Here is a 22,777-nt window from a genome sequence, read left to right as displayed (position 1 = left end):
AAACACATTTTAGTATAAATACTATATTTATTAAATATCTTTACAATTCATTTAAATGTATTTACAGAACTATTCCTGCATAAGTTATACCTCAGACATGAAATTCACATAATCGCCTCTTAGGTAAGCATAGATGATAGTCTCATTTTAACAACAACAAAAAAGCATCCTCATTAGATACAGACTCAGATTTACTTCGTTATTTCAGCTATCTTTGTAAGAAACTACTTCATACAGTCAGTTTCTACACAATCAACCGAGTTTTCTCCCTGGAGAAAGGATGTCCATTACTGAGAGACAGAGATTCCATCACAAAATCCTTCACGTCTCTGCCAGACCTTTGCCTCTCCCTTCTCCTTGACTCAGTCATAACTGGTCCCAAAATCTGTTTTTTTGTGGGTTTTGGGGTTTTTTTCAGCCATACCTTCTTCATAAACACAAAGAAAGTACATTTAGAGTGAAACTGTATGTTGCAGGTCTCCCAAAGATAGCCATAGAAGTAGCAAGGAACCACAGAGTTTTTCCAATTCACCACATCTTAGCCCTGTATTACCCAAATACCTAGTATCGCTGCTGCAGAAATCCCAGCTCCTGCCAGTCCTGTGATGTTACACAGTTACTGGTGTGTAAAACTCTTCCTTTTCCTTCAGGTGGCTGCTCCCGATAACACACACACACCCCCCCTCTGCAGCAGGTGAAAGCCAACCTGTGCTCCACTCGCACACACTTCCATTTCACAGCACACCTTTCTTGTATGCCTCTCTCATGAATAGTCACAATAATCTAATTCCTAGCAAGTGTTACTGCTTCATGCATCATTTAAAATTATTTTGATAGTATGGGCCCTGTCATTTCCTTTTCCAAAAATTGGTTGTGCGCAGACAGCTTAAGTTCATAGGAAGAAATTAGGTTTGATATGTTGAGTGCACATCTTTTAAAAAAAAACAAAAACAAAAACAATCAAACATGTGATAAAAATATCAATTCTTTATAATACAGTATTGCTTTATAAACAGATGGAAAAGCTATAAGCTTTACTGGTCTTTGGTGTGTCCGGTGAGGGATAAACTCATGATTTGCAAAACAAAATCCAAATTTGTTCTTTATTAAAAAAAAGAAAAAAAAATCACAATGTGATATGAGGCAAATGGCTTTGTTGATACTGCTCAGCTAAGAACAGCTTTAACAGAGCGCCAGGCTCAGCGCCGTGCTGCCAGGCAGCACAGTTCAGTTCCAGAGAAGCCAGCCGAGTCTCTCCGCTCGCTTGGGGATTCCAGACCCCAGCCCAGCAGCGGTGGAGTACAGCGCACACAACACCTCCCGCAGGGGTAAGCACCGTCGCTGTACTCATCTATCTGATCCGCATACATCTCCCAATGTATAGTTCTAGAAAGTGGGGGGGGGGAAATAACGAGGGCTGGGGATGAGCATGCTGAGAACGAGGGGTCAGACTGCAACACAGTCCAGGTCTGCAGGGGCATCATTTTAAGGTAAGTTCAAGGGAAAGAATCATTGATCAAATCTGCTCTAATCAAGAAGCGTGACAGTGAATACTGGAGAATAAAATGTAAAGACACCCAGATTTGAGAGAGAAATGCCCCTCCCAAATGCTAGAAACAAAGCCCTATACTGCAGTGTGAATACATTCCTTCTAATGAGACAGCTAGACACAGCTTGTTCAATTTTAAAAAACAACAAGGACTGACAATTTGTGCAAAGTTATCCACCACTCACTGCTCCATGGATCGCAAAACTAATTAATTTTTCTTCATTAATATAATCCTCCCCATACCCTCACCAAAATAATATTTTGGTCAAGTTCGGGTAGTTAAGGCATTTTGACAAGTAGTTACAAGGTGATTTAAAATAGATAGCTAACATTATGCCAATTTAGGAATAGCAGATAAATTACTGAAGAGCTTCCAAATTAATCACTTATTATAAATGAAATGCCTGTTACAAGCATGATGCATTGAAATATAGTAAAATGACATGTACATGGTACATGTTAAATGACCTTAAATAAAAGCTTAACATAGTTACGCAAATATACAGTACAAGTCCACAAAAATTCTTTAAACAAGTTGAGGTAACCTCAAACTTAAACAGTTTTAATACAATAAACCAGGTAGTAAAAATCTCCTTTTGAGAGCAGGTAAGATTACTTACTGACCAAGTTTAACTGCACTCACCTAAACAGCAACATTACCCGACTTTTTATATATAAAAACATGGCTTTAATTTATTTCTACATACTTTTCTACCAGCAAAAAAGTTAATGAAAAACTGACCAAAAATATATATATCTTTACAGCTATCAGCTTTTTGTATGAACCTCGGGAAAGAAAAAGGAAAGCTTGCTGGAACGGGGGGAACAAATGTAAGCTACTGTAATTCAAAAGGAAATGTAATATTGCAAAGTGGCTGTTAGATAACTGTAAACATCATTAAGGTTCATTCTGAAAACCCTAAACTTTAGTTACTGAAATGTAAGTTTTGCTGATTATTCATTAATGCTTTCCATTTATGCACTTAACTGCTGCTGCCACAGCATAATCAAAGAGGTGCTTGTTTGAGAGTCAGAAAGATAAGGATCAACTGGACTTCAACTGGTGCAGCATATTCTGTTCTACACAAGCAAGAATGGCAATTACTAACACAAATCATGTTTCATTAACAACAGAATTATCTACCAAAAGTGAAGACGTTCAGAGTTGAGGATGATCTGTTCTTTGTGCAACCTCCCACTGTAGCATTTACGCCATATCAGCCCGCACTGGTGAGATGGGCTAAAATGCTGAAAGGACCTCAACTTTGGCCAGCTCGGCTTTTTGAAACAGAGTTAAAATTTTTGTTAAAAAAAAAATTATCCACAGCCAAAACATCCAGATACCAGGCCCATTACGGACAAATGATCTGCAGAACTTTTAAGATCACAGTTAAGCACCTGAAATCACAAAACACATTTGCATCCATATAATTTGAACTAAATATGGTTTTTGAAATTTTGTACTAGAAAAGTCTCCTAGGCTGACACCATGTATGGCAAGAGCAGAATGTTTACAGCAGTTATAAATCTCCTGAAAACTGGAGCTTAGAAACACGAAACCTCAGCTACCACTGTAACAAGACTATGCTTATGAAACTGTGTTCTGTAACATACCCTTTAATGAATAGTGAACGTTTCTAGTAAATAGAGTAATATGCCCTCTTGTAGAGGTTTTATCTACTGAATCTAGTTTGAAAGATGATAAACCAATCCTACTCCTTTGAAAGTAAGTCACATTTCAAATGCAGTAACGACGTGGGATTGATCTCCCCCTTTTAAGGACAATGACTAAGCTCTGAAAAGACATGCTTCAAGCCTTGAGCTTCTTCATTTCTTGCTGGCAGACAGAGACCAGTGTACTACAAGAGTGGTTCTTAACAAGGACTTCAGTTGCGTCTCAAGACAGGCAACGAGCTGGAGAACCGGCTGCTGAGATCAGGTGCGAAGGAAGAAAGCAATCCTGCCAGCAGGAAACCGTACATGTGAAGCTAGGAGCTCGGGGATAACGAAAACGTCAGAAGCTGACACTCTGGGCAGATCAGTCTGTATACTCAGCTACAATAGAAAGAAGGACGGTGATGTCATCTGGTTTTCCCCCTGTAATATAAGAAAAGTAAAATTATTTCTTCAAACCACAGTGGGTCATCTTCTTATAATCTGTGACATTCCCCCACGGAAAGCTCTTTAAAAAAAAAGTTTAAATATTCAAAAACTTGTTTTGTGTAGGCACAAGAACTCTGCTCCCTCTACCTCCTTTCCAAAATGCAAATGAGGGTAGCAATGACATTTAACACAGCAAAAAAACGCTCTCCTTTTAATAGTTTGTGATCTCACTGTAGCTTAAAAGGAGTACAGAACCTTGAACATTGTTGTTAGCGAGTAGAGCAGAAAGCCCGGTTTTTAGCACACTATTTATTTAATAAACATACAAAAACCCTGACATTGTTTTGTTACGAGCAGGTGGCAACAAAGTCAGTATCTTCTCAGGAATTTCTGCTGTAAATCAAACACCTCTTTGGCATCTTCTCCAGCACTATATTACTGCATCTCTTTCTAAAAGCTACTTAACATTTTTAGTAGTTGCTTTTCAAACCTCAACAGCTAGAGCAAGACACTCTAATCCTACAGAAACGGCTCAGAGAAGAGGGATGGTGTTATGTAGGAAGTCAAACCAGTCCTTTGGACTCAGGAGATCTGCAGTTTCATTACTGAATGACTGAGCTCTGTAGCAATGCAGAGCCCGAGCTTTACAGCTATTGTCTCTACCCTTAAGAAAGATGCTTAAGGGTCTTGCAGGAAATCCTGTCCTCCTGATTCAGAGATAGTGAGAACATCTTTACCAGCAGAATTTTATTTATTTATTTAAAAGAAGAAAGGGGGAAAAAAAAAAAGGTGTTTGATAGGACTCTGAACTCTGCCAGGTGTTAATATCTTTCTAGAGCACAGCAAGTAGAACCAACGGAGAGGTCAGGACAGGGATGCTAACGGTACAAGGATCAGAAATTTCAACCCCCCCAAAAAACCCTACCAAAGAATGGGCAGAATCCCAGCTAAAAACATCAATAATAGAAGACCTTAAAAAAACAAGAACAAAACCACAAAAAACAACACACACACCCCACACACACACCACCCACACACCCAAATCCAAGGAACAAGTCAAGTACAGTTTCCCCAAGAGCCTGGAGAACTTGTATCATGCAGGATTCCTGGGGCAGGAGTGTACATATTAGATTTAAAAAAAATTAAAAAAATCAGTTCTCTGCATTCCAGCTGCTTCCCCACAGGAGGCTTCTGATCAGCCGGGGCCTGGCATGACCTATGTCAGGAGCTGGGGTCCTTGCCAAACCCAGCACGCTAGCTTGGTGCTCTACTGCCAACCGCATTTCTTAGCACTCTGTTCTATCAGATCTGGGAACAACATAACTTCACTTTGCTTAAGATTTCTCAAAGATAGCAGGAGTGGGAGGAGGAGAAAAAAAGAAGAAAATCTTACCTCTCACATTCAATCCATTGTCACATGCAAACTGTGCAAACGGCGACATGTAAGTGGGATCATATGCCAGCTCATGAGCTTGTTCAGCAATGCTTCTTGCAGTCTGCTGTATACTCTCATAGTTGGAGTTCTAAATTAATGAGGAAAAAAGTTTATTCTTTAAGAAAGTCTACCCGTAGCTGTTTTGCTGATGCATGTCAGTTTTAGAGATCCCTGACTGCTGGACCTCTCTCACAGATTTGGGCACTAGTTATCACCTCCACTTCCAAATGGAACCCTCACCATCTTTCAGGCTTTACAAATTTGGGTTAGAACTGCAAATCTTCACAACTGAAGTCCAGACCTCTATTCCCTACCAGCAGCTGCAAGACTTGGTTCTGGAAGATTTGCAGAATTTAGAAACTTAGAAGGCTAATACTCAGAATAGACTAAACTGTCTCACCTGAGGGAAGCAGGATATTTGATAGCTACACTGGAAGAACCATCCTTCCCTCACAAAGTAGGCTCTGTTGAAGTAATTATGTTTTATCTTGAATGGAAAGTCTGACTTCTCTGACCCTCGTACCCAAATTGACAAAAGCACACTTGGGGAGAAGGGGCAGTTTAAAAGTTAGATGAGAAAAAAATTTATTGAGCGCACACACACTTTCTACAGACTGCATTTTAAGTGCCTTTTTTTTTTCTGTTTCAGTAACTCTGCTGCTTTACTCCAAGCCTTTTCTTACTCAAACCAACATGAGATCACAACCAACCACTCTTTTTGTTTGTAACTATTTTAAAATGCCTTGCCATTTCAAGACCCTTCCCCGCCGTTTGGGGAATTAGCAGGCATTACATGATTAACTTTTGGCTGAACCTCACAGGGAACTTCAGTGCCTATCCCAAACTCGCCAAAAGGTGGAGCTCAACTTTCTTCCACACGGGAATTCCATCTCCAGTGTCCACCCAGGCTAACCCTCCCTCTGCGCAGCGAAAGGGAGGCGGGAGGACAGCAGACAGAGGTATGATCTGGCTATAGCGTAAGTAACCGCCACGCAGGTTAGCGGCCAGCCCACCAGGCCCTTCCAAACCATGACAGCATGCTGATACACCTTCAGTGCTGTCATTACCTTTGCTAACCAGATTAAAGCCTCTGTGACAGCTTGTGCTCTCTTTTTCCATTTCACAGCACAGCTTCTCAATTTCAGACCTGAATATTGCACCAAGAAGAGAGTGATAGTGGGGAGTGCAGAAAGGGGGAAACACAAGGGTCTGCCTGATGCGCAGAGGCCTGCCAGACATTTTGTCTGTAAGGACCCATTCTCTGACACCACCTCTCAGTTATGTAGCTGCAGGTAAGAGCAGGCAAAATTTTTTTTAAAACCACACTGTAATTCTGCATGTTAACCTTATTTGCATTTCATAACAAAATAGTTTCCTCAGGGAGGTTATACATATTGATATCTCCTAAGTACACTTTCCTTTCTGTAAGTAAATAGCCTTAAGCTAAATGTTCTCATCCAAATTAAAATATTTTAATGTATTTTTACTATTTAAAAAGAACATTTGTGGTTGCTAACCTAGAGAAGTTGCCAGGGAACTTTTTTTTACAGAACATTGAAGATTTTTCAAGCACACATAACCCACAATTCAGACAGCCCGCACTACTTTACAATTACTGTTTTATAAACCTTCAGAAAAGCTTCAAATTACTTTTAAGTGTACAGCTCACCCCCTCAAATAACCCAAGAAAGAATGCTGTATTTTCATGTATATCATCTACAACCTGCAAGTACAGATAAAATAAAATTGTGTGAGCAGCTGGCCAAGGGCAGTGCCTGCTATTGAACATCTCCCCCTTCCTCCTCTCCCTCCCATCACTAGTTAGTGACTTGGTACCAGCTGCTACTCGGGAAATTTATGCCCAAACTGCTGCTTCTGGATTCAGCCTGGGTGCAGATCCAAGAGATGGCACTTTGGGGGTCAATGTCCCTTTCTATTGCTTACATGGGGTATTAACTTAAAAGTCTCTAAAAGGTAGCACTTTGTGGTGGGTCTTTTAAATAAAATACAAAAGTTACATGCCTAAAAAGTAATAGTAGAAACTATGACAGATAACCAGTGCAAAAGATGCGAGAGATTCAGAATACACGCACTTACCTTCAGCTTTTTTAACTCCTGCAGAATCATGTAGTCAGGCATGTTGTCAAACAGTCCGTCTGTTGCAGTCAAAATAATGTCTCCAAGTTGGACATCAAAAGAAGTACTATCAGCAGCATCAGGGCTGTGAAGATGACAGATATGTTAAAGAAGAGGACTCCAGCTTTCACTAAGACACCAAGCAATGTCAAACCAGCACACCAACAGCTTTTATAATTCACTACTGTTATGTGTTTTTCTGCAAAAGAAAGAAATAATCACTAACTGGAGCTTTTGCACCAGGATGGCTTGTCAAGAAAGCTACAACAGAAAAACTGTGATTGTAAACAGGTAATGTTCCAGCTATTACACAAAGGATTTGCATTTAAAATTCCCAGATGAACAATCCTGCAAACTAATCTGCTTCACAAGTGTATCTCCATGGAAACCATTAAGTAGAATGGCAGCTCCGGGCTTCCTTCTCACTCATCTTAAATATGTAAGAGAGCTATACTTGAAAGGACAATTCATAACAGGAACAGCTGACACACGGATTCTGAACCACTTTCTAATGCAATGGAAGATGAAAGGTGTCTGAAATGGCTACCAGGAGACCATAGCCAGTTGGTCTACTTACGTCTAATACATTACACAATACCGAGAAGAGAAAATATCTATTTTGGCCATGAATATTGCTGCAAAATCTGATTCTCAGAAGCAGTATAATGACAAACGCATCATTTTTAAACATTCTTCGGGAGTCTTTAAAAGGAAGAAACTGCTGCATCCCATGCCATTTGGCTATGCCAAAAAACAAAAGAGCTGCTTTGCTCAACGGATTTGTAGCTGCAGGAAAGTTAAGAGTTAAGATTGCCTGTGTAGTCCCATATATGGCCAAATTTAACATTTTACTGGGACAACAAATAAAAAAAGTATTGGAGAAGCATTTAGACAACATCCATGAGTACTATATTAATGTCAAGAACAGTGCAGAAACTAGCCAGAAAGCTATAATCATGATTCGGAATTGAAGTGTGGAAGCTCATTTATCTTGCGCTTTCCTTACTGTGTGATGACTCAGATTACTCTGCTTTCCTGACTTCCACTGGACATTATCAATTAGCCCTGTGCTTGTTTTTTGTCTTCTCATGGATGACACAGAATCTCAGAAAAATTAAGATTTTTAGAGCTCTGGAAGCTCAATCATTCATTTAATTTTAGTCTAATAAAGAGGTTAGATTATTGAAGGGTTCTAATTTCAGAGTTCTACCCTAGCTTCCTCTCTGCAGTCTTATGATGAAGTAATAAAACCACATGCAAGAATGGTCAGGAGTTTCAACAATTTAACCAACATTTTAAAAACATCTATTTTGGCATTAAAGTCATAACCCTTACTGCATCAGCCTTGATATTTCATAGAATCATTTAGGTCAGAAAAGATCCCCGAGATCATCAAGTCCAAACCTTGTATCAAAAACTTAAGATGCCTATTGCGTTCCCTGTATGCTATGGTCACTCTCTGAGGATCCTTTATCATCTTCCTGTATTCAGAAGAGGGATATCGCTTTAATGAGCGTATAACCATTATTTGAGAGCTGTATTTTAATATATATTTGAAAGCTGATTTTTTTTTTTTTTTTTTAAATTTCTGGTGAGACTTCACGAAGTCAGAGGATGGATCAGCCTGACGTTCTCAGAGAAAGACAAGTACAAGTCTGTCTTTGAAACAACTAATTTCTGTGAACAGATTGTCCTTTCCTAATACTCTCATTTCCCAGCTCGGTGTTCCGCCAAACAGTTTTTTGCGCGTTTTGGTCAAATACAATATGCTGCGGGAAACACAGCTATTTGGAAACACAAGTTAGTCACATGTCCCTCTGCTCTATTCTTCAAGTACTTGCTACCTCACTGCCAAGATATCTAAATTAGCGTGCTCCAAACCAGTCTCAATAGAGTACAGACAGGGACTGGGAACAAATGCTACTGGTAAGACAAGGCACTCATGCAGGATGACCGGCACATATACCAGCTGCAGTTTTATCACAGCAGCTTTATTAAGCAACGTCTTTCCACAGATCAGAACGTGCACACCACAGACTATGGGAATATGCCATCACGAATGAATAACCATTAGCCCAATAAATTCAGACTGTGCAACAGCATACAAAGTTTAATTACAAGGTAAGAAATGTTCACATTACCTAAAGACAGGGAGGCAGGTAAAAGACCCTTTGACTGGATACATGCTTAAATCCTCACACACTACACTGCACTATACAAAGAGCACCATGGTAGCGAAACTGCAACCTTTTGGGAGTTGATCACATACACAGATTAAAAATTTAAGATCCTCTCCCATCTTACCTGTCACTTAAGACAACTCCTTCTGCTTCCGGTGGAGCTATTGACAGTTGGAACGGAGTGTTGAAGTAATGCTGCTGCTCATCAGATCGATGTACTACTTCTCCTCCTCTGACTACCAAAAATCCAGAATCTCCCAAGTTGGCTGTATGTAAACGATGACTTGTTCTGTCCAGAACTACTATACAAGCTGTACTGCTTCCTGGAAAGAGAACGTGGTAACTGGAGTCAGCCTTACAGAAGTTGCCTATGCTTTCACCAATTTGATTCATAGTCCAATTATTCAAATATTTATCAAAGCTTACAAATCAGGAGAAATGGAAATACTCAATAATGCCAAAATTAATATACACTAAGATAGCAAAATGCTAGAAATCTTTGCAACACAAACTATGATTTTTGTATAGAACTAACATTTCCTGCTTTGATCTTGGTAAACACATTATGCTGACAAATACCTGTTTTGTTCCACTTTATTTACAGTTTTCCATCCCAACGTATGTCAGCACATTCTGCTATAGGACTGGATTTACAGAAGTCACATAAAATACTGAAATTCCGAAATCATTCAGATAATAGGATTCTAGTAGCATCCATACAATGCTGGGTGCTCTCCACACAGTTTCACTCATCAGCTGTAAATAAACCATGCCAAGTAAAGAACTGCTTGCAATTAAGTATTAGGTATTATTGCATTACTCTTGTCAGAACATTAAAATGCTTTTCTTCATAGTGTGGCTCTGGAAAGCTATCTTCATGTTTAAAAAAATAATAATCCTGTCAGGTCTTCAGGATACTAACTTCACAAGTTCAAAGAAAACACGTTTCAGAGACAAATACTATTTGATTAAAGTAAGACAGAACAGAAACATATCTACTTGTCAACCGTGCTCAGAACTATCCCAGCCATGCTTGAGGGCACTGAGGAATTCTTGATTCATTCACTGGGAAGTAGCCACCAACTGTGTTTGGTTGCAAGCCACAAAAATAACTGTATTGCAGAGATACCCATCCACAGACTAAGTCCTTCACAGCAAATAGCAATCACAATTTCTGCAAACAGGATAGCACATCCACCAAGAGAACTTTCATTCCTGAAGAGGGTGAAACACAGCTAAAGCATTTCTTCTTGACTTCTGCCTCTAACATAAGTCCCTGTATCACCAGCCAGTGAATAGTCATCTTCTATCCTAATGTTCTTTCAGCAGAAGTTTCCAAGCACAGCTACATGTTGGACAGACCACAAGCTTGCAATGAGCTAAGCTTACAATAAGGCTTGCTAGTGCAGAAGTCCAGCTGGCTCTAGGCATCACCTATTCCAGATGTTTCCCTTCCTAATACAGGGAGTTCTCTGCAATACACTTGCACTTAATTTGTTCTCTAGTGAATATACAGGACCTTCTCCACTCTTACTGAATGGTAAGTCAAAGCAGTATCTTAAGAAAAATTCAGATTTTAGATGTGACAGCATCCAAGATTGTTCTGCAATACAAAAATAATGTTTAAATAAATAGCACAGTTTCCTCTCATTTCAGTTTTATTTTAAAATATTTGCTAGGTTCAATTCTGATGAACTAAGTATCAAGACTTAAAGCACAAAAGCAAGAAAAAGTTATTGCCTAGTGAATCCTCCTTAATGAAGTCCTCTCCCTTAGCTTTATTTTAAATAAACTCTAAATGCTCATTGCCGTGGTAATTCCAGGGGTTTATTTCTCCTTCTAAAAATACTGTTCTCTGTTAAAGGAGAAACACTAAGGATCATTAGTTTCAAATTCTAACTCTATTAGCAGAGTGTAACTAGGAGGCCATGTGTGGAATGCAGATCTTGTGACTCAGCATATGCTGCTTTTCAGAATTTGAAAGGTCAAGCCAAGCAGGGCTGCGTCCGTCTGCAAAGCCGTTGTGAGCACTCTCACCAGTGGCCCACTTTGTAGATCACTTAGAGCTACATCTGCTTTGCACAAATAAGCTCTATCAAACACAAAATCCTAATGTAATTACCGACCACTGCTATTTTAGTGATACTTAAGGTCACTTCTGAGGTTTGAACCTATTCTTTAGGCATATAATGCGAGAACATCTGTTCTGAAGCTCAGCAGACAAGTTAAATATAGCTTACACAGCACTCTTCTGGCACAGAAGTTTAAGGTCAGGTGAGAAGCACGGGTATCGTGCACAGTAACACTTTCGTGGCACATAAAAGGTCACATGCCCTTTAGAAAAGTATTCCATTTTCAAGGTTGTCATTTGAGGTCAAATGTTGCCTCTCTATCTGCTCACCACTCCCAAGGCAGCTGGATGCCCTGTCTAAAATCAAGTTTGACACAGAATATGCTAAGCATCTACTTTAGTTTGCTTTCAAAAAAATCTGTAATGAATCCCCCACAAAGAATTATAAAAAATAATAAACAGTACCAGTGATTGTATGATATAAACTACTTAACCAATTAGGTTTAAAGTTCATTGGACATAAAAGGCAACAGAAGCAGTAAGGCAAGGAATGAACAGAACTGCATCCAGTTATCATCAGAAAATATTTTTGCTTGCATAGCTTAAGTGAAAAGCCACAACCAACCATCAAGAGTTTTCAACGGAGAACAGTTATTTGTACATACATAACAGAGAGAATGAGTGCACATGTCATAACGTATTCTACCGCAGAACTCATTTTGCAAACTCTCTGCAAGCACTGGTGAATTACCACCCTTCACACATAAAGGCTCTTTGTCTTTTTATATATATATATATATATATAAAAAAAATATACACACACACAAACATTCCCTGCATTACTGAATGAACCAAGACAGTCTTTAAACATACAAGAGAAAATAAGGATGCTACCAAGACAACTACATTTCTACCTTTTTTGGTTAATTAAGAGAAGATAACTGCCTGCAAATTTGTTGTAGAAGCTGACAACAGATTTAAGCAACCTTAACCAGATAACATACAACACAGATCCAATTTATATATTTTTGCTCTCTTACCAAGCAAAGGTACTTTGTTCTGCAGCAGCTCACAATAACCTGCGGTGAGAATCCCAACAGGATTGCTTGGTACAAACCGTCCTTCTTTTACTAAACGTTCACATGTTCGCATTAGAGTCCCTGAGAACTGAGAAGGGTCAACCCCATAGTCTCTCCAGCCACCTACACCATCTGCTACCCCTAGAAGAAAACAGAAAATGAGAGTTATATGAACAGAAATGGTTTCCAAAACAAGGTTTTTAATTTTTGCCATCACTTAGGACATTCAATAACTAAAAAGTAGGACATAGCACCTGCTTAACAACATTTTTGATGACAAAAGATATTTCTAAGCATTTGTAAGAACTTCTGACGTCAGCTCCTAGACAAATCCCTAAATATAATCTGAATTGCTGAAGAGAAGGTAAAAGTCTAATGCTGAGAACTCTATGAGGAGGCTGACTTCACTAGAGAACAAGTAATGGGGAATTTAGGGGGAAGAAGGGGATTCAATCACATTAACCTTTGATTAGTCCATTAAAAAGGAAGAAGAGTTTTTATTAATTTTAAATGTGAAGGTTAAGATCTTAATTAGTACAGAAATTATAAAAAACTCTTCCCTTCAGCGGCCCGAAGTTTTTTCTCAAGCTACTTGCTCATATGAAGAATAATCCTTTCTATTTGGTAATACCAATTTCTGTAGAAACTAGACTTCCATTTTAAAAGTGTATTCAAAAAAAAAACATGTAACCAACACAATGCTGGGACCTGCCCCTTCCAAGGATAATTTGTTGCTTACAGCTTCAGCCAAGCAAGAGAATGAAAACTGACTATGATCCAGCCAATTTTCATTCATTTATTCAAAACAACCCAGGTATCATAGAATTAAACAAATTCTGCCAAAGCTTGGGAAGCTTCTGAGCAACCACAGAAGCACATAGCAAAGACACACACAGAAAAGGGGGGTGGTCAGAGGGAGGTAAGCAGCAGATATGATAGTCTACTGACATTTGGCTAAAGTATTTTGAACTTCCTCAACTGGTCCTAATGACAAAAGTAAAATACTGTCTGAGATAAAAATACTTCTACTTGGAAATTTTTCCAAAAAATCTTTTTGATCCTCAGCATGTAAGGACTAACCATTTCAAGCTCAGGTTTCCATAACGTATAAAGCTAAAATAGTATGTTCATGATAAAAACACGATGAGCCAATTTCGGAGCTCAGATTGTGCTGAAGAACAACAGCCTCCTCAGAAAAAACGCTGCTATTAGCAAAGGCAGGAAAATTTGACTGAGAAGGTAAAACTAAGTTTGCCTCATCTACAAATGCCCTTCACATCGGACGCCATCTGAAACTGAGATGGAAGGTTTAGAGCTGACCTTGGCACGAACTATAATCTGACAGGAGGTTATAGCCAGATTCTGAACAGCCTATCAACATTAATCAGATTTCTCCCAAAAATAGTGCACAACCTTTTAGACACCTGCTTTGTCCGTTTGCTTTCTTAGAAGAACGCTGTAGGAAGGCAGATCCCTGTATTCATCTCTTCAGACCAGACCCTGAGAAGAAGCCCATGCAAAAGCAACCCTGGCATTCTCGGAAATGCCTTTTCTGGTTTCTTCAAGAACAAACTAATCCTCTCTTTACAGGTCCCACAACTTCAGGTTAATACTGGATTAACCCTTTGCTTTCTGTTGCCATGCAGACAAGTCTAGAATAAGAGATTATTGAGAAAAAGTTCTAGATCTAGAACTTGAAATAAAAACCAAGCGAGAGTTTGGATAATGATGCTTGCTTTACATGAAGTTATCAGATGAGCAGCTTTTTTCACTTAAGGATGAACATAATCCATGTGTACTTTTGTTAGCTGAATACAGCATTGCTTCACTGACAAGAGAGTTAATGCAATGAAAAGATGATGTTTGACAAGTACCGTCCAAAGCTTTTGGCTCCTAAGATGGCTACAAAACAAGCTCATCAGAAGTTACTGGAGCGCTCTCAAGTGATCAGTAAACCATTTTTGCACTAGTCTTCTTGGGAAATATTTAAATAGAAACACTACAGCATTAGTATACAGTACAAGAAAGCCATCACAGCAAGCACCTGATAAGGTTAATTATCAAAACCTATTCCGATTTTTAAAGCAAAAAAATAAGAGTATGCCACCTGATTTTCTTTGCTCACTTCTTACTCCAGGCAGGAAATCTCAATCTGTATCATAGCAGCAAACTTCATACTATCTTGAGCCATGAAATAGCTTTGTCTGTCTGCCTTCCCGTCTGCTTTTTGCAAGCTATAAACAGCTTTAAGTACATTCTGCCAGTGCCTTCCAAAACAATCATCCTCTAGACGGTCCAAAAGTCAGTCCTCTGACTTAGCTTTGTGCCATACTTAAGAGAACAGATTGTATGCTTAAGAATCAACAAGACAGTTGTGCATTCCTTCTCCATCGCTGGCACAGAAGCAAACAGGACCAGAGCATTCATGAGCGGGCCCTGGAGCATGCTTCCACTGTAACACCTCCACACCACCTCATCAGCTCACTAGCTCACATACCACCACTGGCACTTATTTCTTAATCTTGCCCAAAATGGACAACGTGAGGTTTTTTTTGCAAAGGTTTGTTGGGTTTTTTTTTTCTTCTTTTTCTTCTTTTTTTTTTTTTTAAACAGTATCTCTAAAAACCAGTAAGTCAGTTCATTTAATTTAAGCTAAATGACCTTGTTGGCTCCCAAAGCATGGCTCATGAACACTGCCAGAGCAGTCAAATGCTTCCTCCTGCATCGGCACAGAGCCAGGAATTACTGCTGCCGTCGAGACCAATGGCAGTACACAGGCAAAGCACATTCAAGAAGCCCTATACCACACAGTGCCACTTAGAAAACATCGCCTTGACTGTTTTTGCCTTAAAAGAAGATTTTTACATTTCCTAAGATCTTCAGCCATCCTGTCCTACCTTCAGCATGGTTTTAAAATAAAAACAGTATCTTTACATTCTACATTCTCAACATAAACTAAACAGTTTTATGGGAAAGGAATATGTGATTTTAAAACAGACTGAACAAACTGCTACTGAAATAGATGAAATGTCAATGAGAATAAAGTTTAAGAAAACTTTGTGATATTTGATATACAACAAACAAGGAGAAAAACTATTTGTGAGATATTTCAAACTCCAGAAGCAGCAAGAACTGAAAACTCAACTCATAAAAATGAACTAATTTTTATGTAATAGCTTGTTTCCCCACCCCTGTCACCAAAGAAAAATTCAAAGGTACTGCTATTGGCAGTATCACTGCCAAGGAGTAATGCCAAGCTCTATTCATTTATATTATCTTTGTTTTCATCCAAGACAAAAAAAAAAAAAAGGTAAATATCCAAAACAACTACTGTTTTAACAAGTGAAAAAGATTACTTGGGTTTTCATTGTCTTACATTTCACCATAAAACATTAAATACTGTTTTCCAGTATCCATCATTTACCTTGAAATACCTGTCTTACAAAATATGAATCACTGGACATTTAAGACAAACCGCATGGCTGAGAATTGCTGAAATTGAACGGTATACAATCCTTGATTTTTTTCTAAGCTATGCAGTAAATCAGAAAATTTTATAGAAAGAATACATCTTTGAATATTCCCTGTTCAAGCCTATGCAGAAATTACAGAAGTGTCCACCTGACATAGTGAAATGCTTGTGGCTAGATGAACAACCACTGTAAATAAAGCAGTTGAAAATTTCACAATAAATTACTTCAAAAGAATAAATGCTTCTCGAGTATTTAACTATATTACGGAGACCTTTCAGAATCTTTGAGAGTTAACACTCCACTACATTGCCTTCTGCTGGAAAATACACAAATACTACTGCCAGATTACATATTTGCTGCATGTGTCAGTCCAAAAACTGGCTCTTTTTAACTTCTTAAAGATTCAGTTTATCAAGATCTCACATAGAGAGACAGTTGCAATGAAGTTTCAAGACAAAGCACAAGTGACTGATGCTGCAGCACAGAAAACAAGCAAGTGAAGATACTGGCACTGAAACTTGTTAAAATTTATTTCAAAATGCTAAAAGCACCTGCGATAAAATACCAGTTGAAATGCAAACATAAAGTTGTTTTGACTGCCAACCCATAAGGTTAACTGCAGGAGCCCAGGCAACAGCCAGCCAGTGCCAAGACTAGTAATATGTGCTTTTCACCACACACTTTTCTAAGTCAGATCCAGATGTTATATCTAGTCCAGAGCAAATATAAACTAAACAGCCTTAAAGTTCAGAACAAAACCACGAATACTAATCAAACCCTGTTTAACATAAATAGCATTATGAGTGGAAGTTCTGGCTAGCTGGCAAACTAACCTGCCCATGGTCAGAGTCTAGAACTATCACCCTGTCCCAAAAATCTCTTGAAAGATGGATACTCTCAAACCTTCCATCAACAAAGAATAATAATCTCACACAGAAGCACCAGGCAGGCACAAGTGTGCCAGCAGGAATTGCTTTTGCATGCAACCACAATTAAGTTTGTAAGACACTCCATGCATCCTATTGAACTTTCAATTTCTTGAGATCCTTACCTGAATTAGCAACGAATTGCTGATAAAAGAACATCAAAAGGATATATTTGTCACTTAATTTATTTTGCATCAAATATAGAAGAAAGGCTAAAACGGTAACAAAGTGCAACGTGATGCACTACACAAGTTTGAAATACAGCACCTAGTATTTGTCAACATACCAAAAGTGAGATAAACTGATAAGACTTCTTGTTTTATCAGCAATGAGATAAATCACACACCTACAAAGGTTCTCCATCCAAAACAAGTCACGTGCTCAAAGCCAGCACTAACTCTCCTAGCAGCTTCACTGGCAGCATGTATGGGATCACAACGTTATAGCCAAATGGTGTCTATCCCCCCCCAGGTTTTGGCAAAGAAATAACCTAGCTAAATACAAATCCCTAAAGGCAGATTGTGTGTGACTGATAACTAGTTACAAAAGGAAAGATTACTTATTCACACTGGCCATTTTAAAAGTTACAGTAGACCTTAAACTACCCTTGCATGAAATAGAAAAGTACTGGAAGAGTAACTGGTTAAGTGATAAGAAGAACAAAAAGCAAGAGGCAAAGTGAGAGATGATGTTGAAGAACAAACTTAAGGAGAAAAAAGGAACTGGAAACATTAAATTGTGCATCTACTTCCAGGAAAAAGCAGCAGTTCCTTTTATGTTTTTCCTCCCCTGCTACAATACACTGTTGTTCCTGAAACAGGTTTTTACCAAGTAGATCTCTTACCTGTTTTATTTAAGCCTGAGAAATTGTTCAGCGGATTTTGGGAGCTACAGGAGAACACTAAACTATTACTTATTTCTCAAAGTTTTGTAAAAACCTCCCTACATAGTCATAACTATTTAATCTCTCAAGGTGTTGAGCAACCATGGAACTTACTTTCATAGCTGAACTGCTACTGGCAGTTGGCACTTAAATGATGAAAAGGGATAGGTACTGTGGACAGACATCAACCAAGCTGTGCTGAAATTACTTACAGCCTGAATAATCTCAGGCTCACAATATTAATAGTGCAGATGAACCAAAGTAAACAGCGGGAGATTTTTGCAACATTTCCTGCGACATAGGTATGATTAATGCTTCACCTACTGTATTGTGTTCACCTTTGCTTATTTCCTTCTGTGATTTCTGACAGAACCTGCTTTTCGTTCAAGCTAAGATCTGCATATGAATGGAAATTAATGCTACCAACAAGTATCAATAGCACTTACAATTAAAGTAAGTGTTCAACTGCAAATTCTGATCAGAATACACTGCGTGCAATGCCCTTCCAGAAACCGTGGTCAAGAATAACAACCAGATTTTAGTTTCATTCTCAGAAAGGGAGATACCACGTTTCTAAACGTTACATTCGATGCTACTTAAAAAAATAGCTCTGCTGACATTTGGATTAGCTGTATTGACAAGAATGTAGGTGAATATGATTGTTAATGGGATGTTTCTCAATCTGTAGTTTCTCTACAAACGGCAATACTTATACTCCCATGTTAAAAAGAGAACTTTATTTGGTCTATTACAGACTAAGACACATGTACAATTTTTTTCAAATCACTGATTACTCCCTCTACCATGTCCTAAGTTCTCCCAAGAGAGTAGATGAAAGGCTACTCTGAAGCAAGCAGACAACTTGCCTTCTTTAGCGTGATAAATTGTGATAAGGCAGCAATCTCTTTACCAGGTATGATATCAAATAAACCACTTAACATAGTCTTATATGACCTTCAGGCATCAAAGCAAGAATCTCTTCCTCCTCCATAGTTTCCAGAAGAACCTTGACATTTCATCTACAAATCCTTTTACCTTTTGTAGTTTACTTTTCTTGATGACAGTGAGACTAACAATATTCCAGAGGCTTTGTCACTCTAGAGTTTTACATACCTCCTATGCAGGCTGCTGACAAACTTAATTTCCAAATAAAGCACAATTCCAGCTGCCCCACAACAGCAACCCCCCCTCCAAAAAAAAATTAAAAATCAAGATTTGCAGCAGACAGAACAGTTGCCAAATTTTAACTCTGCAGTGGACAAACAGTACCCTGATGCCAGACATTTTCCTACTACTGCTGGGGGACAGAAATAGTTTGGAAGACTAGTCAAGTCACACTGGCTACACCCAAACTTCTACCCAGCACAGACATTGTATAAGTGATGCTGTCACGGGATGTGCATTGGTTGCTGTAATGTTTCAATAATGAGTCACGCAACAGCTTGGAAAAATCTGTAAAAAAAACTAGCAAAGACATCAGGAGCCTGATAAGGCAGGAATAAGCAAGAAAAGGCAGATCCCAACAATAGAAAAAACAATCACCAGCATGAGACATCTCAAAATTTATAAACGAGCTTCAATGTTTAGTTTTGTTAAGCAAGCGAAATGTTTATATAAAGTGTTCAAGTTCATTTAAAAAATCTGGTTTTGCTCCCTAAGCACTAAAAATTCTACTCACATGTTAATTAGGAAAAAACAGAGGTGTCGCTTTCTGAAGAGTTTTGTTCTTCAGCTTTGAAAACCAGTATTTCTGTCCTCAAAAGTTACAAAGGCATGCCTTCAGACGTGAAGTAGTACTTAATGTCTACCAAGTCTCAGGAAGATATTTGAACGTTCTGAGGATCTGGACAACCAAGACACTGACAGCGAACATATAGAAAGATACAATACGGTACAACCAGCAGCAAAAAGAAATCATGGACCTGAATCATTAAAGTTCTAGAGATTAGTATTAGTAGTAAAGCCATTTCCTTTTCTCAGAGAGATCCCAAAGGAAACACTCTGGTTCGGAGTTTCTTTTTTCTCCCTGTGCTCAGAACGGGAACAAAACATGCAAACTTAACAGGTATGTCCCAGACAAAAGTAGAAATAAGAGACAAAAGCCCCAAGGATTCAAGTACACTAGTAACAGGCCTTATCAAGCCTTTAACAACTATGGGAGGACTGGAAAGAACATGAACCTTCATAAGCTGCCTGTTGATCTTACTATGAAAGGATAAAGCATGGACTAGAAGACACTGTTAACAATTTTCAGCCCTTAGACGATACAGTATACAGATAACAAAAGAGTTGTTTAGCATTTTTGTATCTGCTATAAACACACTGCCTAGTCAACTTTTGTTTGACCTAAGAAAATGAATCCCCAAGCACTCATGCCAAATGGCTGGGAGTAGCTCTTTCACTGTTACACCACACCCATATCCATCCCACACAGGCATCCTTCCCATATATTGGTTCTAGAAAAGACTGGCACAGAAGAATTTTAGATTAATTATCTGGCATGGCTTTGTCACTGATGACTACTAGGGCAGACTAACTCAAAGTGATACACTTGAAATTTACGGTTCTCTAAAAGCACTCTTACTGTGTCTAGTGTTCACTTTGGCTAAAACCACATGGGCCTCTTCATTAAACTAATAGTGAAAAATGAAGCTTGAAAAGCAACAGTTCAGCTCAGCCAGTTTTGTTGAGGTGCACAGTTAGGCAGTTATCAAATTAGTACAAAATTTATGAAGGTCTTTAGAAAATAGGTACGGAACCTCAGATTTGTGATGAGCATAAGAGGAATTGAGGGCAGGAAAACACTGATGCTGAAGCTCTTTTTTGCAGCAGTGTAGAAGAGCTGGTTGAGAAAGGGACAGCAGAGATGATCATAGTAGCAGAAACAAGGAAGAAACTACTATGCCTGTAAACTTAACAACTATAGATGAAGAAAAAGCATCAAGTTAGAATGCATCAAAACCCATCCTGAGCGTTAGTGTTTGCAGAACGTACGCTGGTGTTAGGTTTTTGGTAGGTATATTAAAAAAGCAACAGAGAACTAACATAAAAACAGCTTTTCAGGATGGCATGGGGGGAACACAACAGCTTTTCTATTTAAATTATTTTCTTCTTGGTACTCAAGACATCCTGGTCTGAAGCCTTCTTTGCTGTTTGATCCTTAAGTGGAGTTACAATTCTGTTTGTTTTCAAGTTGCCATGAAAATTAATAGACAAGCTGTAGGTCCACATATAGTAATTACCAAATATGGCCAAAAAATCCTAAACATCATCAAATGGGTCTAAATCCACCTGCTTCCCCGTGCAAAGAGTCCACGTAAGTAAAGCAGATTCCGCATTTCTCTTATGGGCAAATACCGATTGCTCAGTTATTTATCAGTGCTGGCCTAGTATGAACTTTAAAGGCAGCCAGCCTGAGTCACATGTTCAAGTAAGGTTGTCCAACAGCTAATTCAAATAGAAAAAAGTTTCTCTGAAAGAGGCACAACAGAAAAGATGCAGAGTATCTAAAATGCATTGACCAGTTTTCCACATCTCCTTGAAAGTTGTAGCATCACTCTTACAGTAACAGCTCCCTTGAGAATAATCTGCAATACTGTTACCTAGTACCAAGTTACAGCTTCCTGAAAAAAATCTCAGCTATATTAAATGGCAACCAAGTTACAATGACAGCACAAAATTGTGAAGAATCACCAAGCATCGTCACATCATGAGATACCGCAGTGCAATCCCACCAGTTTTAAATTAAAACAAACAAACAAAAAAAACAGGCAGGGGAGAGGAAGCTTTTTTTTTTAATGTCAAAGTTTTGGTGAAAATTTACTTCTGTCAGTTGCTCGAAAACTAACTTTTGCAGAGCGTCAGCCAAATTCAACCTTGACTACACAGGAGAAAGGTCAAGCGCTACCAAAAGCAATGCTGCTCATAAACTGAAGATTCCACTGATTAGCTGTAATTATTCACTACTTCTAAAATTTGAACCCTTAAGATTCATTTTGCATATGAATCCAAACCAGAGAGTGTAATCAGGATAGAATAAATACTGAAACTGAAGTTTGACATTTGAAACCAATCTCAATGTCACTTTGCCTTTCACTTGACAAGGACACAGCACCCGCTAAAATCAGGAAATGTCTGTTTCAATAATCCTTTCTGTAGAAATGCAATACATACACACAGGGCTTGGTTCAGCTTTAAAGGCACACAGAACGCGAGATTCACTACAGGCTGTTTCTCTGGCTTTCGGAGCCACTAGGCCTTACAGGCACCTACAGGTGAATCGCCAAGGCTGGGCCCCGACGCCCAGCACCCACCCCACCCCAGAGGCACGCTGAAGCGAGGTGGGTGTCATGCTGCAACAAAGAGCACGAGACCTTTCTTCTGAAACTAAAAAAAAAAAAAAAAAGAGAACTCACGCTGACATTTACAGGTGGAACCAGCTCCTTTGTCTGCAACCCAAGACCTAGCCACTTTGCCATGTGTGGCTCGAGGAGGCGAGGTCGCGACACCGACGCCAAAGCTGCCTCGGCACCCCCGAGCGGGGCCGCGCCAGCACTTACCCAGCACATCTGCCGACCGGTGCCGGGCCACGAAGCAGGCGTCATCCCCGTAGCACATGCCTTTCTTGAGGATGCCCTTGCGGAAATCTTTGCCAAAGCCACAGCTGGCTGTCACCAAGCTGTAGTCACGGGAGTCCGTCTGCGAGAGGCCGCCCAGGACTGCCCGGGCCACCAGCCTGCCATAGGAGAGCACCGAGAACATGGCGTGGGGCGCCCAGCAGCCGAGAGCCAGGAACGCGGGGAGCCACCGGCGCAGCCGCCTCCGGACCTGCCAGCGCCCGCCGCGGGGAGCCAGCCTTCTTCCCCTGCCCGCCGGCCGGCTCGCCTCAGCCTCCGCCGGCCCGCGCTGCCCCTCCTCGGCCCGGCCCCTCGCCCTCCCACCC

At 39.5% G+C, this 22,777-nt stretch overlaps 1 protein-coding gene across 1 annotated transcript; it reads right to left on the bottom strand.

Moving 5' to 3' along the window:
* Positions 1 to 7: 7 nt before the first annotated feature.
* PPTC7 (protein phosphatase targeting COQ7) lies at positions 8 to 22,775 on the bottom strand. The gene is made up of 6 exons (XM_069794697.1): positions 22,395 to 22,775; positions 12,515 to 12,694; positions 9,528 to 9,726; positions 7,185 to 7,308; positions 5,046 to 5,175; positions 8 to 3,646 (listed from the first exon to the last, which is right to left on the bottom strand). The coding sequence occupies exons 1-6, from the start codon at positions 22,594 to 22,596 to the stop codon at positions 3,588 to 3,590; spliced, it is 894 nt and encodes a 297-aa protein (XP_069650798.1). The 5' UTR covers positions 22,597 to 22,775; the 3' UTR covers positions 8 to 3,587.
* Positions 22,776 to 22,777: the final 2 nt, after the last annotated feature.

Source organism: Haliaeetus albicilla, chromosome 10 (assembly GCF_947461875.1).
Source record: "Haliaeetus albicilla chromosome 10, bHalAlb1.1, whole genome shotgun sequence".
In the NCBI taxonomy this organism is placed as follows: Eukaryota; Metazoa; Chordata; class Aves; order Accipitriformes; family Accipitridae; genus Haliaeetus; species Haliaeetus albicilla.
The sequence above is the reverse complement of the archived record's forward strand: the minus strand, read 5'-3'. Positions and strand labels throughout refer to the sequence as shown.